Raw genomic sequence first — 14,729 nt, forward strand, 5'->3', positions numbered from 1 at the left:
AATGATGAGAAACCATGATGTGTAGAAACACTGAAAATTTAGGTTTATTTAGCTTAGCTTTTGGTGGATCAAGATTTTTAGCATGGACATCTGCTGGATCATGGTGATTATAACTGGGATATAAAATGAGATAAAGACTGGAATAAATCTAATATATATATATATATATATATATTATATATAATAAAACTCATAATATATATTGAGGATATTAAAATGTAATTTATTTTTTTCTTAGGGACAAAAGCAAAGTGAATAAATATTACTGATATACACAGAACTCTAAATATCACATTGCTATATTAGGGCACCAGTCTGCAGTGACTTATTAAGCCAGCTGCAATACCAGACACACCTGGGACTCGAAGCCAATGACTGAGTAGTGCACTCTAATGGAACAGCTAGCTGTAACTCACGGTGCAGAGAGAAGCTGAGAAGCCACAGAAAGAGTTAATAACAAATCAGCAATTATACCAAGAATTAAGTCCTCAACAGTCAGCCTCCCTGCAGTTCTTGCAGTTCTACAGCATACTGTAATAACAGCCAAACAAGAGCATGTGAGAGACAGAGAGAAAAGACTCCGGTTCACTTGGTGGTTTTGTTTATCGAAGTGAGTCTCCAAGTGTGTGGGAGAAGTAGCTACAACAGTAGAAAAATGAATGCTGGTAATAATGGTCACCTTAGCTTAGATGATCTGAGGTTGAAATGTAGTAGTTACTGAAAGAGAGGAGAGGCATAAAAACTGGTATTGAGACTGACTCTATAGTTATATTGGCCTTGGATTGTGTGCCATGTATTATCATGTTTTTGTTTTTCTAACACTTTTTTTTGGTTATTAATTATCACCTGTTTTTGTATATCGCAACACCGACAATTCATACAGTGTATGTTTATGTTTTAGGAGCCACATAGGGAAAGCCATCCTGAGCCAGCCAGCTTGTGTCTCCAAGCTCTTGTCTCTTCTGCTCGACCAGAGGCCCTCACCAAAGCTAGTACTTATCATCCTGCAGCTGTGTCGTGCTGCCCTGCCGCTCATGAGTGTGGAGGACTGCGGTAATGTGGCTCTGCCCTCGTGGAGCTACTCCATTAACACGCTAGATACTGAGCAACAAGATGCCAATGATCCAGCCTCGCGCATTGCTGCCTTGCTGCTAGCCAAGCTGGCAGACTATGTAGTACCAGGTTTGTCTCTCTTACCTAGAACCTCTAAATGCTGTCCACCATCTGAATAAAGGCAAAAATGGTAAAGCAACTATACTGGATAGTTATAAAATTATCTTCTCCTTCTTATTCCTATATTCTATTTGCCAGGCTGTCAGACTCTTCTCTCACCCAGCTCCTCTGAGCCAGACACAAGTCTCTCTCGTGCCAGTTCCAAAGGAGCTCTCAAGTCTGATGATGCTGGGGAGGAGGGAGAGGCAGTTGATGGCAAACTTTCGATTTTTATCCACAAGAGAGAGGACCAGTCATCTCATGAGGTTTTACAACCACTCCTTAGGTATGATTTCACCTCATATCTTTGTTTTGGGTTTACATTTGCAAGCTTACTCTGGGTGTTTCTGACTTTACTGTTTCTCCACTCTTTCCAAAATGTAGCAGCTCTGAGGGGCGTCCCTTTCGACTGGGCACTGGAGCAAACATGGAAAAAGTTGTAAAGATGGACAGAGACATGACAAAGGTAACTTAAAAATAACTAAACCAGAACCATAACCATTTTTGTGTGTTTTTTTTTTTGTTTTGTTTTTTGTAACTGCCATCTTTATCTCTGTCCTGTTTTAAATGTTATTTAGAGTGGATGCTGTGAGGTGATTACAGAAGAAGCATCTGCTGCCCTGAGGAAAGCCAACAAGTGGGCCCAGTCTGGTCTGATAGTGAGCGTTGGTCCACCTGTGGAGACTTTAGCCCAAGAGACTGCTGCGGGCATTACTGCTGGCGACAAGAAGAAAACTGCTCAGACTGCTGTTTGCAGAGACAGGAATGCCGAGTTTGCCAGGTGCTGTTTCTGTGATTTAGACATGTTATACAAAAGTAAATCATTTAATATTTGCAGTCATATTTGCAAGTGGATACTGCCAGGTTGTGGCAGTATGTGGCAGATACATATTCTGATATTTGGTTGTAACATTTCTTCTTAAAATCTGCCTTAATTAGGTCAGACCCGGTACGCCCATTTATCAGTGGCCATGTTGCCAACAGCATGGCTGCAGAGGTCATAGCCCTGCTTCATAGTCTGCTCACTGCTCCTGAGTCCAACACTGCTCAGATCTGGACAAGCACTGCTGAGAAAGTAAAGCATTATCCTGTTTCTTACCTCCATATTAATGATTATACTTGATATTGTTTGCCGATAGTGTTTCCCATGTCTGTTTTGCAGGTTCTCTCCCGGGCGCTAATGTTTATCCCTCAGCTGGGCAAGTATGCTGAGAGTATTCTGGAGAACGGCAGCAGCAGTGGCAGAAAACTGGCTAAACTGCAGGCCATTGGCAGACAGGCTGTTGCTGCACTCTGTGCTCTTGGAGGCTTTAAAGAAACTATCAAGATTGGTTCTGAGGTTCAGGTTAGTTCATATATCAAAGATACCACACATTATTATTGCATATATTTATCAAGATGGTGTGATCCAATCCATTGAAACCACTGAAAAATTAACTACTGTCATTTTTTATCGTGCTTCCTTTGCTCTGCAGGTGGTAGGTAAAGGAGTGCTGGGGAGTGTGGGTATAGTTATGTCTATAAATGAGCAGGAGGGCATCGCTACTGTGAAGTTTCCGTCTTGCGAGTATAGGAAAGCTTGCAAAGCTTCAGATATCCTGACAGTACCAATATCACGCCTCTGCACTCCCAGATCTGAGGTAAGAATTCCAACATAAGGTTATCTACAGTTCTTATTATAGGAAGTAGCAATCTGATTGTCACTTTTGGCTCTCCCCACAACAGGCTCTTCCTCTCTATAAGCTGTCAATCACAGAGAAGGTGGTACAAGCTGTGCAGTCTATGCTTCTGCCACAGGAGGGCAGTCTCTCTATTCACACTTCTTTACCAGCTACTGGAGATGGCTCCAGCCCAGTAATGGCTGCAGTGCGCTTGCTGGCTGAAATCAGAACTAGGTGAGTAACTAGTAATGCAGGTAAACTTGTGCATTTTGTCTGATTGGTCAGGTCTGTGTCAAAATATCTTGGGGTTTGAATTTGGAATCAACTTTTGAACTTTTTAGTCTGAGTCTCATACTTGCATTATAAGGGGAAACTATCTTATATTTAAAATGTAAACCCCTTCAGACTGGAGCATCATTATGTGATATGATGTGATGTTGTTGTTTTTGTTTGTTTTTTGTCAGGGCGTGTCTGGTGATGGCCCAACTTCTAGAGGACAGCTCCTTCTGTGAAGAGTTCATTCAGCAGTGTCCGGCTGCTGTTGAGGTTCTCAACCTGGTTGCCCAGGAGTGCAGCCCTGGTGAGCATATACAGATATGTCATCAGCTGGTACTTCTCAGCACCATACCAGTTTAGCAACTGTGTGTCTGACACATTTCTGTCATCTTGTGCAGGAGAGCGCCTTGGCATGGTTGAAGCTCAATGTGAGAGAGTAAGAATGCTGTATCGGGACTGTGCTCGTCCACCACCTCCACCACTGCAGACGGACAGACGTCAGGTAGGGGCTCCTAAATACATAGACAAATACATACATAGAGGTTTTCTTTGGGCTCCTTCTGTCTTTTCACCTTTGATCTGCTTGTCTTAACAGCCAAAGGAGATTACTTGGTGTCCATCCAGAGTTTTCCCTCCAGTCCGTGCCTGCATGTTTTCATCCCGTCTGACCTCTGTCACCTTCTTGGCTGATCCAAGTGCTGGAGGAGGGCTTCCCAGAGGCACTTTCATCTACGCAACCTCTCCCGTACCAGTTCAGGTGGGCACATCAGAGGAATCCACTCCTGCAGTATTTTAGTTTGTTTGAACAAATATCAACAATTAGTATGAAATATAATTATTCACTTATAATTTATTTATTTATAATTATTTACTCGGAGCCTGTCCATAGTTTAAACTTTTCTCTCTTTGTCCTTGCAGGCACCATCGTTTTACTGGGAGATAGAAATTGTCTCCTATGGAGACTCAGAGGAGGACAGTGGGCCAATTGTGTCTTTTGGTTTTGCACCTGAAGCAGAGAAAAGGGATGGAGCATGGACCAACCCTGTTGGCACATGTTTGTTCCATAAGTATGTAGACCTACATATTAAAGTGAAGATACTCCCTTTGGATTTCCTCTGCTCTGTTTCTCTTACTTGATTGCTGACTGCTTTACTCTTTTTTTGTCATGCTGTCTCTGTGTGCTTGTCTCCTCTCTGTCTGTGTGTGTTAGTAACGGTAGGGCAGTGCATTATAATGGCTCCAGTCTGCTGCAATGGAAGAGTGTCAGGCTGGATGTGGCTCTACTTCCTGGTGAGACAGTAGCCAAAATATCTTTCTTTCCATATTCAATCGATCATTTCTTTTGTTTGATTTACACAGCTTGGAAATCCATACGGCAGTCTGTTATGGATTTGAAATAAACGTTTTACATGCAATGTTGCTTACCAGGCTGCTCTTTCAAAAAGCTGATTGAAAAGCATATCTTGCTTTCTTAACTTAATCTAACTTGAGCTGTTTCCTATGTTAGCATGTTTTAAAATGTGTCATGACCTGTTCACATCAAGCCATGACTGAGATGTGGATGTTCCATCTGCATGAACACAGGTGATGTAGCTGGAATTGGATGGGAGCGTTCTGAGGGCACTCCACCTCCACCTGGTCAGGCCCCTAAAGGCAGGGTGTATTTTACCTATTGTGGTCAGCGGCTTAGTCCCATTCTTGACGATGTAGCTGGTGGAATGTGGCCCCTGGTACACATTCAAAAGAAGGTGGGTTTCTGCTAAAAAGGGCTAATTTATATTTGAACTGCTCTAGGAAAATGTACTGGATTATTTATATGCATGTATATATTTATATATTGCCTCTCTCTATATTCCTTTGCAGAACTCAAAGATACGTGCCAACTTTGGAAGCCGGCCTTTTGCATTTGCTGAAGGCCAAGCACACAGAAATGCTGCTGACTTGTGTGTAGACCTTGCAGAAGAAATCAGTGCAAATTTTGAAGCACTGCCCTTTGCTATGGCCTCAGACAGCGATAATGATGCAGGCGCTAGTGTTACTTCGGACTCTGGTTCTCATGGACCCCCTTGTCGGATTGCAGCTGTTGCAGTTGCTCAGCAGCGTATGTCTCTTGCTTTCATCTCACATTCCTTTTCCATAATTTGATTTGTATTTTTGCCTCATAGCTTAGTAACCTTTGAATATTCGGCTTTTGCAGAGTACAACAGTGACCAGTCCTGCCTTTATAAGGTGGAGCTGAGCTATGAGAATCTGGTCACCTCTGGACCTGACCCACATCCTCCCCCTATTGCTGATGATGAGAGTGATGATGAGGATGATGATGATGTTCCAAGAGTAAGAAAAGTCTGCAATGCTCAAAATTGTGTTGGAAAAAGTTTTAAGCTTAAGTATTTCATGACTGAATTTTGATTTGACTTCAGGAGGACCACTATGCCCTTCTGGTGAAGGCATGGGAGACAAAAGTGTTCCCCACAATTCGTAGACGGTTCCGTAACGAGGCTGAGAGGAAATCGGGCCTGGACCAAATCAAAGGAGCTCTGCAGCTGGGTAAATAACTTATATTACAACATGGCCAAAAAAATCTTGCGTGCCACTGCAGCTTTCCATGACAATAAACACTTAACCTGTGCTGCTTTAGCTTTATGAGCCTTAAGATGTTTTTGGAAATTAAATGGAGCGTTAATTGCGTCTAAAAGTCAAAATAATGTCATAATAGGAAGAACGTTTTGTAATGAGTAGAATCATACATGTTGATTTAACTGCCTTAAGGTTTATTGCTGATAATTTAGGTTCACTCATAGAACAAGGAATTAAGCATCAAATCAAATCAGACCTCAGTTTTAATACTACATGCTTTAATGTGCTTCGTGATTTGATGATGGGATTCTTGTCATCAACCCTCATTAAATAGATGTCTGTTGTTATGAAATTAATGACTTACCAGACTATCTACCTGTACGTAGAGCTGAGATGCTGTTTCTGGTTTCAGGTATGGTTGACATTGCGAGGCAGACAGTGGAATTTCTGTATGAAGAGAATGGTGGCATTCCTCGAGATCTCTACCTCCCAACTATTGAGGATATCAAGGATGAGGCCAACAAGTTCACTATCGACAAAGTCCGCAAAGGTACGAAGGGAAATAACATTATTTCATGAAGCACACAAAACAAAGTCTTTAGACATCTGTACTAATATTGCACATAGTTACTTTTCACTTGCTGCCACTAGGCTTGAATGACCTTATTGTAATTTCCAGTGGGGAAAAAAATCAAATGTATATACAGTGGTCCCTCGTTTATCGCGGGAGTTACGTTCTAAAAATAACCCGCGATAGGTGAAGTCTGCAAAGTACCCACCTTTATTTTTTACAGTTATTATAGATGTTTTAAGACTGTAAAACCCCGCACTACACTTTTCTCAGACAGGCATGAACATCGTCACACTTTTCTCTCTTGTTTAAACACTCTCAAAGTTCAAACCACCTGCAGGTTCCATCAAAGGAACCTGCAGGTGCCTTTGATGGTGCAAAACATTTCATCGACATTGTTGCGTTTGTTGGTGAGAACTTGCAGCACTTCAGAGTCACACTGCTAGCGTTTGAAGATTTATGTAAATTTGACAAGCTGAACGCATTCTGTACTGTACAGGAGACACGGCATGAAATTGATTGACAGTGGTCTACAGCCAATCAGGACACAAACACAATGTGCTGTAAAAAAAAAAGCATGCGAAATTGCACAAAAAAATCCACAAAACAGCGAGGCCAGGAAAGGTGAACTGCATTATAGCGAGGGACCACTGTAATATGATCTGATGTCATTTAAATGATCCTCGTGGTGATGTACTGTTTCAACACAGGCTTGACTGTGGTCATCCGATGTCCTGACAGCAACAATACCAACAGCACAACAGGGGGAACAGCACTGCCGAAATTTGCCATCAGGGGCATGTTAAAAACTTTTGGTTTGCATGGTGTTGTGCTGGATGTGGACTCTGTAAGTATACTCATTTACCATTATAAGTGTTTTCTATCTTAACAACAAAGATGCTGATGAACAAACTGTGTTTGCTTTGTTAAGGTGAATGAACTGGTACAGGTGGAGACATACCTGCGTAGTGAGGGTGTGCTTGTCAGGTACTGGTATCCTATTGAAATGCTGGAACGCCCACCTGCTGGATCTCGCCGTACTGCGGCTAATGGCTTGGTCTCATTAGACAGTAGCAACATTCAAATTCACAGGTAACATGTGAATCCAATGAGGATAAATATGAGATGTCTACATGCTGCACAGAATCATTCACGCAGCTCTGCTTTATTTTAGGGAACTTCTTCGCTGTGAGAGTGCTCTGGCCAGATTATACTGCCGCATGGCCTTGCTCAACATCTTTGCCCCCAAGAATCCGCACACCTTCACTCGTCTCTTCCACATACCTGCTATCCGTGACATCACCTTGGAACACTTGCAGCTTCTATCTAACCAGCTGCTGGCTCCACCCCTACCTGGTGAGTGTGGCTATACGATATTATAATGAAACACCTTAATACCGTGTGCATATTCTAGTAGTGGTAAATGTGACAATTTTTTCTTCCTGCAGATGGCACGATCAGTTCAAGTTCTGTTCTGCTGGCTCAGTCAGTATTGCACAACCTTGAGGGCCAAAGTTGCTCCCCCACAGACCTGTTTTACCAGGGCAACGCTCAGCCAATCCGGGAGTGGTTGACAGTGGCCATCACCCGTGCCTTGCATCAAGGAGAAGAAAGCTTACTTGAGCTTACAAAGCAGATATGCTGCTTTCTACAGGTCTGTTCTGCCAATTTGTTATTAATTTAATACATGTATCTCAGGGTGCATGTTTACAAGCTGTTTCAACTCAACTACAATTGGGGTGATTTTTGACAGAATGCACCAGAGCAGTTTACATCTGAGGAGTTCCCAGTGTCAGAATCCAAAGTGAGCATGGATGTCAGCTTTCCAGGAGCTGCATTTGTGATCGTGTCCTGCAAAGAAAGCCAGCTAGGCTGTCGTAAAGAGTGAGTTATGGTGGTTTATTAAATAACAGCTTTAATTTAAAAAACAAAACAAAACAAAAAAAAAACATAAGAGAGAAAACTTAAAAACAAAATCAAATTGATAGCAAAAATGACATCTTAATCTTTTCTACTCCATTAGCTCAAGTCTGTACAAGGCCCCTTGGGCTCGAGTCATGGTGTATGGCCTGGGTCACAAGGTGCGGAGAAATGGCCAGCTGAATCTGATGGAGGCTGTGTGTTATCCTCTGGATGCCTCACCTACCAACACAGGCCTTACTCCCCCACCCACCACCAATCAATATCCCTCTGTTATGATCCCTACTGATAAAGTGCACATCAAGCTTGGTTAGTATCTAATTCCAAAGGGAAATTTATATATGCTGCTTTAGCTGTTTTGTGAATAAACTCTGTGCCCATTAAATGTAATGAAGTATCCCTTTGTCTTAATTGTAGGGGTGTCCCCCCCTCCTGGTGCTGTGCTGGTGTTGCACTCCTTGCCACTGGAGTTTCCATTAGCCATGGCATTTGCTGAACAGCTGCTAACATGGAAGCTGGGAGAGAGCAGTGAACGATCAGAGGATGAGCTGGACACAGTTCCCTCATCTGTGCTGCTACAAGTGGTAGAACTACTTGGTAGGAGGAATATCCATTGTGACACCATTTAATGTGCATGTTGTATTTCACTGCCATATTTCTGTATCCCTGTCGTATAGCAGTTGTAGTATTACATTAAACACACAAATGTAGATTTTACCCATTAAATCCTAAATTGTGAGATTTCAAAAAAGCTTTTTTTTTTTTTTTGGATATTTAGTTTTAAATTTCTATTATTCATTTTTAATGACCTTTTAGTTAGAAGTAACAACTCAAAGCTTACAAACCTTGTACTTAAAGGGCATACCACTTCATCCATAAGTCACGAGACATTTAGGTGCATAAAGATTTCCCAAGATCCCAATTTTGATTATTTTCTTGGTCGTTGATCTTAGGTGGTTTGGTTTGGACAACTGATCTGGCTCCCTCCATCAAAGAACTCGTCTTTCACTCGTTAGCGGAACTTTTGCGGAAGATCCACCAGTTGGAGCAGCGCAAGAGCCCTGCTGGTCTTTCAAGTTCAATTGCTCTTTTGCTTAACCCCTGCCTCGCAGTGCTCATGGCCCTGCAGACAGAACTCCGAAAGCTCTATGACCGGGAAACTCAGGGATGGACTGCTGGAGGGGCTGGAGCAGGGGGGTCCTCATCCGGAGGCATTGCATTGGCCCTGGGTGCGGAGCAGAGTCGATTCTCCACATACTTTCATGCTCTGATGGAAGTGTGTCTGGCTGTAGCAGAGGTGACACTTCCTCTCAATGTTGGCGGCTCTTCAGTGGGAGCGCTGTCCTCCACCAGTGCCCCTAACCTTAGTGATTCTTCTTCATCCTCATCATCATCCCCAGGCCAGACACCACAGAGCCCCAGTTTGCTATCAAAGCGTAAGAAGGTGAAGATGAAGCGTGAGAGAGCAGCAGCTGCAGTGGCAGCAGTGTCTGGTAAACGGGGAAGTGGAGGTGCAAGGCTGTCAGAGAGTGACAGTGCCCTGCTGAACATGGCAGGTAGTAAACCTGAGGACATGCTGTGGTTCCACCGCTGCCTTACTCTGCTGATGATCTTACGACACCTTGCCAACAAGGACCCACAGGGCTTAAGCGTAACCAGCGATGCAGTAACGGACGCCTGCCAGGCTCTGGTTGGACCCACTGCTCACAGTCGCCTGCTGGTGCTCTCAGGTATTCCCACGCACCTGGAGGAGGCTGTTGTCCGTAATGCTATCCGAAGGGCTTGCAACGCACATGGGGGGCTCTTTAAAGATGAAGTCTTCATTCCTCTCCAGGAGGAGGACCCCAAGAAAAAACCTGGGACTGGTGTTGCAAGCCCTCAGGATGGTAAAGTGTGTCCTGAACCTGAGCGCCCCTTTGCAAACAACGGAGGTCCCGAGAGTCCCGACAGCTCCAGTAGTGTAACTCCAGCTATGAGTGTGAGTGCTTCAGCTTCTACCAGCCAGACCTCTATCTGCAGCTCCTCTCAGGGGGTCTCCCGCACTGCCAGTGAACTTTCCGTCGATCAGGAGCTTTTAGCTGTCCCACCTCTCAATCCTGCGGCTGCAGCTTCTGCTGTTACATACCCCCAGCAGGGACTCCAAGAGTCACAGACAGTTTCTAGTCAGGAGAGTCTAGATACCTCCCTGTGTAGCACAGGGAGTCTTGGGAGTCTCGGCAGCTTAGGGGAACCTGTCGACAGTGGAGAAACGCCATCCGCGTCAGATGGGGGCTCTATGCACACAGTCACCTCATTAGAGAGCAATGCAGTCATGGCCAGACCCATCAAGGGTTACGCTGTCATTGAGGTGAGCTGATTCAAATCGTTATTTTTCCATCTGATTGATTTTGTGCTTAAGATGTTGAAAATATGAGGAAAATTTCTCTTTTGGTGACTACAGGTACGTTCTCGAGCCAAAGTGGAAAAAATTCGTGCCAGTCTTTTCAACAGCAGTGACCTGATTGGCTTGTCCAGCCTGGAAGGTGAAGAAGAACTAATGGAGCTGACCAATGAGGAGATCCTCACGGCTTCCAGTGTTAACCAAAGCCTGTTTGACACACAGGGAAGCTCTGCCCTTGAAGACTACTTCTTGGAGAAAACAATCAAAGGTTGTCACTTAACTACAATCACATATTTGCTGCTTTTAGTTTTCTTACTTTGTCTAAATTAAAATTCTTCTGTTTGAAGGTGACAAGCTGGTACCTGGAGCCCGAGATGTCCTCACAGATATTTTTAAGAGCTGTGTCCACTCGGAGCAGATGCTCAGCCTCACGCCAGCCAAGCCCGTTAAAGTGTCTGACATTTACCTCAGCAAGGAGCAGATCAACTGTCAGACACCGGGCAACCTACTGCATACTTTCTTCACCAATGTTCGACCTCCCAAGAAAGTACTTGAGGACCAACTTACTCAGGTATGAAACAAGTGCTCAACAGTAAACTTGTGAATTCTTTGATATAGTTAAATCAAAATTTTGTTAGTCAAATGGCTGGCTCAGTTTTAGTTTGGACTGTCACCTCACAGAGAGAAGGCCCTGAGTTTGAATTAAATCAAGACCTTTTCTGTGTGGAGTTTGTATGTTCTCCCCGTGTCTGCGTGGTTCTCTTCAGGTTCTCTGATTCCTCCCACAATTCAAAGACATTGAATTAGTGGGGCCAGGTTGAATGCCCCTAACCTGAATTCGAAAAAATTGAAGAAAATGGATAGATGGATTATTATCATTTAAAAAATATAATAATAATTTAACTGTAATTTAATTTAATTGACCTTTTTGTTTTAAAACAACTTTTCAACTTTTGTACACAACAACTTACAAAATGTTTTATTTTTTTAGATTCTAAGAAAGTATGGCACTCCTAAGCCAAATAAGAACAAGTACAGCAAGGCAGGAAAAGAGCAGCATCAAGGCAAGGTAGTAAGCACCAAGAGGCCCATCACCAAACCTCCCACTAAGGAAAAGTCTGTGCTTAACAGTGTCAGGTACGTCACTCACTTCTTGAACGGTAACTACATGTATAGAGGCATAAACACACTGCCATGATAACTGAATTAAAATGTGCTCATCTCTCAGAACCGCACTGAGTGAGAAGAAAACAGTGCTAAAGCCGAAATCTCCTGAGAAATCCAGACCTGAAGAAAAAGATGTGGAAAAATCTCCTGCTAAGAAAACCGAAGGTTTGTAATAAACACTCCCACTTTGACTCCTCCACACATCTATGAATTTTTAGCTAACACAAAGATTTGCAAAGGATTAAAACAACCTTTGAATTAACTACCTAACTACCACAGAACTAAATGTGGGGTGAAGAAATATTCACATTCCTAAGCTGTGAACTTATCCAGGCTTATTCATGAGTTTCAAATGTTCCTTCGCAAGTAAAAGTGAAATAAAAATAAAGGACACGTAAAAGTGAAAATATTTGTGCTGTGTCATGAGATAAATTTTAGGGAACCTGATGGAAATTGAACATCAAAATGATAGCAGTTTCATTTTTTCTTTTTTTTTTCCCATAGTTGCGTCATTTCATGAGGGCACCCAAAACCAGACACGAGACACTTTGTCATATGTCAAAATCATTAAAAGCAATGTTTTGCGCGGGTGTTTTGTTAGTATTTTAATAAACCTTTTCATTAAGTTTCATCTGAAAACTAATTAACAGCTGAAACTGTAGAGAAGAAAAAGTATAATATTTGTATCTGAATTGTAGGAAAGTAGGATGAAGCAGCACAACATTGAAATTAATGTAAGTAGGTTACCAGAGAATTTAAGACATCCACACAATTGCATTTAAAGGCACTTTTGTCTGTTGACACACCGCCAGTCCACTATCATAAAAGTGAGAATTTTCCATATCAGTAGCTGATCCATGTATTTGTAAATGAAATGCAACCTGCTGTGAATGGTTTCTTTAGTCCCAGAGGAGAAGTACTTGACACTAGAAGGCTTCCATAAATTTGCTGTTGACCGAGCCAAGCAGGACATCCGTAGTGTCTGGAGGGCAATTTTGGCTTGTGGTTATGATCTTCACTTTGAGAGGTGAGATTTGAACAGCCTTGTTTGAATACACAAACACACACACACACACACACACACACACACACACACACACACACACACACACACACACACACACACACACACACACACACACACACACACATTCAGCAAACTTAACATGTTGTCAGTTTTCTCTTGTTTTAAGTAATTCTGCCCTAATTAGCAGTTTTTAACCTTTATAACAACAATAATAAATGCATATATTATGTTTTATTACTAACTGCAAAGATGGTGATATATGTAGAATTTCTAGTGGGGAAAAAAAACTTCATAAGCCTTATTTTGGGGCAAAGTCCTATTTTTATCAGAGTCGACTGATTCTACAGATGTAGTAAACATTTTGGTGATTATTTAAACTGAAGGTTTTTTGGTTGTTTTGTTTTTTTCTTTCTATCAAAAATAACTGCCCACAGGTATTTCTATATGGCTGCTGAGTTCCTGCTTGCCTTTAAGAAGGCGAGTGTGTGAGTTGGTTCATGTCTTTTTTTTCCCCCCTGGTTTGGCAGTTGATTGGCTCTTAGGGCATCATCGGGTCAGCTGTCATCTTTGCAGAATTCACCTATCAGTTTGTATTAAGGATTCTTTGAGTGTCTTGTCTCTATCTGATAATGTTTCTGCTCTTTAATGTTTTTAATGAGCTCAGAGCTCTTTATTTAAGAACTCCTGTGCTCCTCTACCAGGTGCACCTGTATAGACACTCGCCATGCACAGAAGGCTTGTAGAAAGTGGAGCTTAGAAATGGATGTGGCATTGGTACAGTACATCAACAGACTGTGCCGTCACCTGGCTATCACACCATCCCGGTTGCACCCCCATGAAGTCTACCTGGACCCCAGTGATGCTGCTGATCCTCGTGTAGCCTGCTTGCTCAGTATGTAAACTTGCCAGCACTTTTAGAGTTCCACTGAAAAGTTTGAAACTTCAGGGGGGTTTTTGTCAGCTATACATAACTTTTTGTATAAATGTCAATGTTTTCAGATGTGCCTGTGGAGAGTTTACGCCTACGCTTTGCTTTGCTGCAATCCCTCAACAACAGCCTGGAGAGTTTCTTCCTGCCATTGGTGGAGCTGAGACAAACACATACGTATCAAAACAGCATTGCAGCTCTGTTGAGTGAGGCCAAAGGTGAGCGGGTCTGAGCACACATCTCGCATTGTAGTTTGTGTAAAGCTTGCTTTGTTGAAATGACTCACCGCTTGTTCTATTTGCAGGCCTAATCTTTTATGACACTAAGGTCACTGTGATGAACAGAGTACTGAATGCCACAGTGCAGCGGACAGCTGACCATGCCGCTCCAGAGATTACACTGGACCCTCTAGAGATTGTGGGAGGTGGGTATTCCTTTCACTGGTTCACGTTTCTCAAAGTTCAATATCACTTCAAAACGGAGCATTAGGGCCACATTAAGAAAAAATTATTATTGATCACATAAAATATTTTCAAGGCAAATTGCCACAGCTGCTATATCCTCTATATAATGGCTTGTGTAGCTAAGTTAGTGAAATTATATTTCAAAATCGGTTTTAGTTACAAGAAAATGATTTCTCTTCTAGCACATAAACAGAGTGTGGTAATAAGGATCTTGAAACGATGGTGCAGAAAGCAACATCTGGTCAGAAGGAAAAAAAACACACAAACTTTGAAGAGCGTGTATATTGTATCACAAGATACAGTCCCACTGCGCAAGTGACATCAGAGTGTTGTCTTTTATATGTCATATGTTTATATGTTTGATCCACTGAAGGGGTTGTTTTGTAACGCCAAGCAATTTTGTTTTTGTTTTTTCATCGTCTACTGAACGTCTAAAATGTGGTTGTTGAAGACATGTTCGACTCATTTTAGACTGTGTTTTTAGACTGCTTCTATGGGCTCTATAGTCCCATGTTTCCAGATGGTGGAGGGCATGTTTTCTGTACA

The 14,729-nt window shown here is 42.5% G+C and overlaps 1 protein-coding gene across 2 annotated transcripts in view; it reads left to right on the top strand.

The window, feature by feature from the left end:
- Nucleotides 1-14,729, top strand: part of hectd4 (HECT domain containing E3 ubiquitin protein ligase 4) — a 39,161-nt gene that overhangs the window by 17,825 nt on the left and 6,607 nt on the right. For both annotated transcript variants that reach the window (XM_087849026.1, XM_087849027.1), the window contains exons 36-69: nt 902-1,182; nt 1,312-1,498; nt 1,597-1,678; nt 1,791-1,993; nt 2,152-2,287; nt 2,375-2,557; nt 2,688-2,852; nt 2,938-3,107; nt 3,338-3,453; nt 3,548-3,651; nt 3,745-3,906; nt 4,068-4,216; nt 4,360-4,439; nt 4,734-4,897; nt 5,013-5,250; nt 5,347-5,483; nt 5,570-5,696; nt 6,139-6,276; nt 7,008-7,144; nt 7,229-7,389; nt 7,472-7,653; nt 7,746-7,951; nt 8,051-8,181; nt 8,321-8,526; nt 8,635-8,814; nt 9,171-10,564; nt 10,658-10,865; nt 10,945-11,168; nt 11,589-11,734; nt 11,826-11,929; nt 12,668-12,791; nt 13,493-13,683; nt 13,791-13,937; nt 14,024-14,143. In XM_087849026.1, the coding sequence (XP_087705152.1) occupies nt 902-1,182; nt 1,312-1,498; nt 1,597-1,678; nt 1,791-1,993; nt 2,152-2,287; nt 2,375-2,557; nt 2,688-2,852; nt 2,938-3,107; nt 3,338-3,453; nt 3,548-3,651; nt 3,745-3,906; nt 4,068-4,216; nt 4,360-4,439; nt 4,734-4,897; nt 5,013-5,250; nt 5,347-5,483; nt 5,570-5,696; nt 6,139-6,276; nt 7,008-7,144; nt 7,229-7,389; nt 7,472-7,653; nt 7,746-7,951; nt 8,051-8,181; nt 8,321-8,526; nt 8,635-8,814; nt 9,171-10,564; nt 10,658-10,865; nt 10,945-11,168; nt 11,589-11,734; nt 11,826-11,929; nt 12,668-12,791; nt 13,493-13,683; nt 13,791-13,937; nt 14,024-14,143 (6,683 nt within the window). The remainder of the gene's footprint in view (nt 1-901; nt 1,183-1,311; nt 1,499-1,596; nt 1,679-1,790; nt 1,994-2,151; nt 2,288-2,374; nt 2,558-2,687; nt 2,853-2,937; nt 3,108-3,337; nt 3,454-3,547; nt 3,652-3,744; nt 3,907-4,067; nt 4,217-4,359; nt 4,440-4,733; nt 4,898-5,012; nt 5,251-5,346; nt 5,484-5,569; nt 5,697-6,138; nt 6,277-7,007; nt 7,145-7,228; nt 7,390-7,471; nt 7,654-7,745; nt 7,952-8,050; nt 8,182-8,320; nt 8,527-8,634; nt 8,815-9,170; nt 10,565-10,657; nt 10,866-10,944; nt 11,169-11,588; nt 11,735-11,825; nt 11,930-12,667; nt 12,792-13,492; nt 13,684-13,790; nt 13,938-14,023; nt 14,144-14,729) is intronic.

The sequence above is a fragment of the Neolamprologus brichardi genome, chromosome 12, assembly GCF_056152115.1.
Source record: "Neolamprologus brichardi isolate AB-2024 chromosome 12, ASM5615211v1, whole genome shotgun sequence".
NCBI classification, from domain to species: domain Eukaryota; kingdom Metazoa; phylum Chordata; class Actinopteri; order Cichliformes; family Cichlidae; genus Neolamprologus; species Neolamprologus brichardi.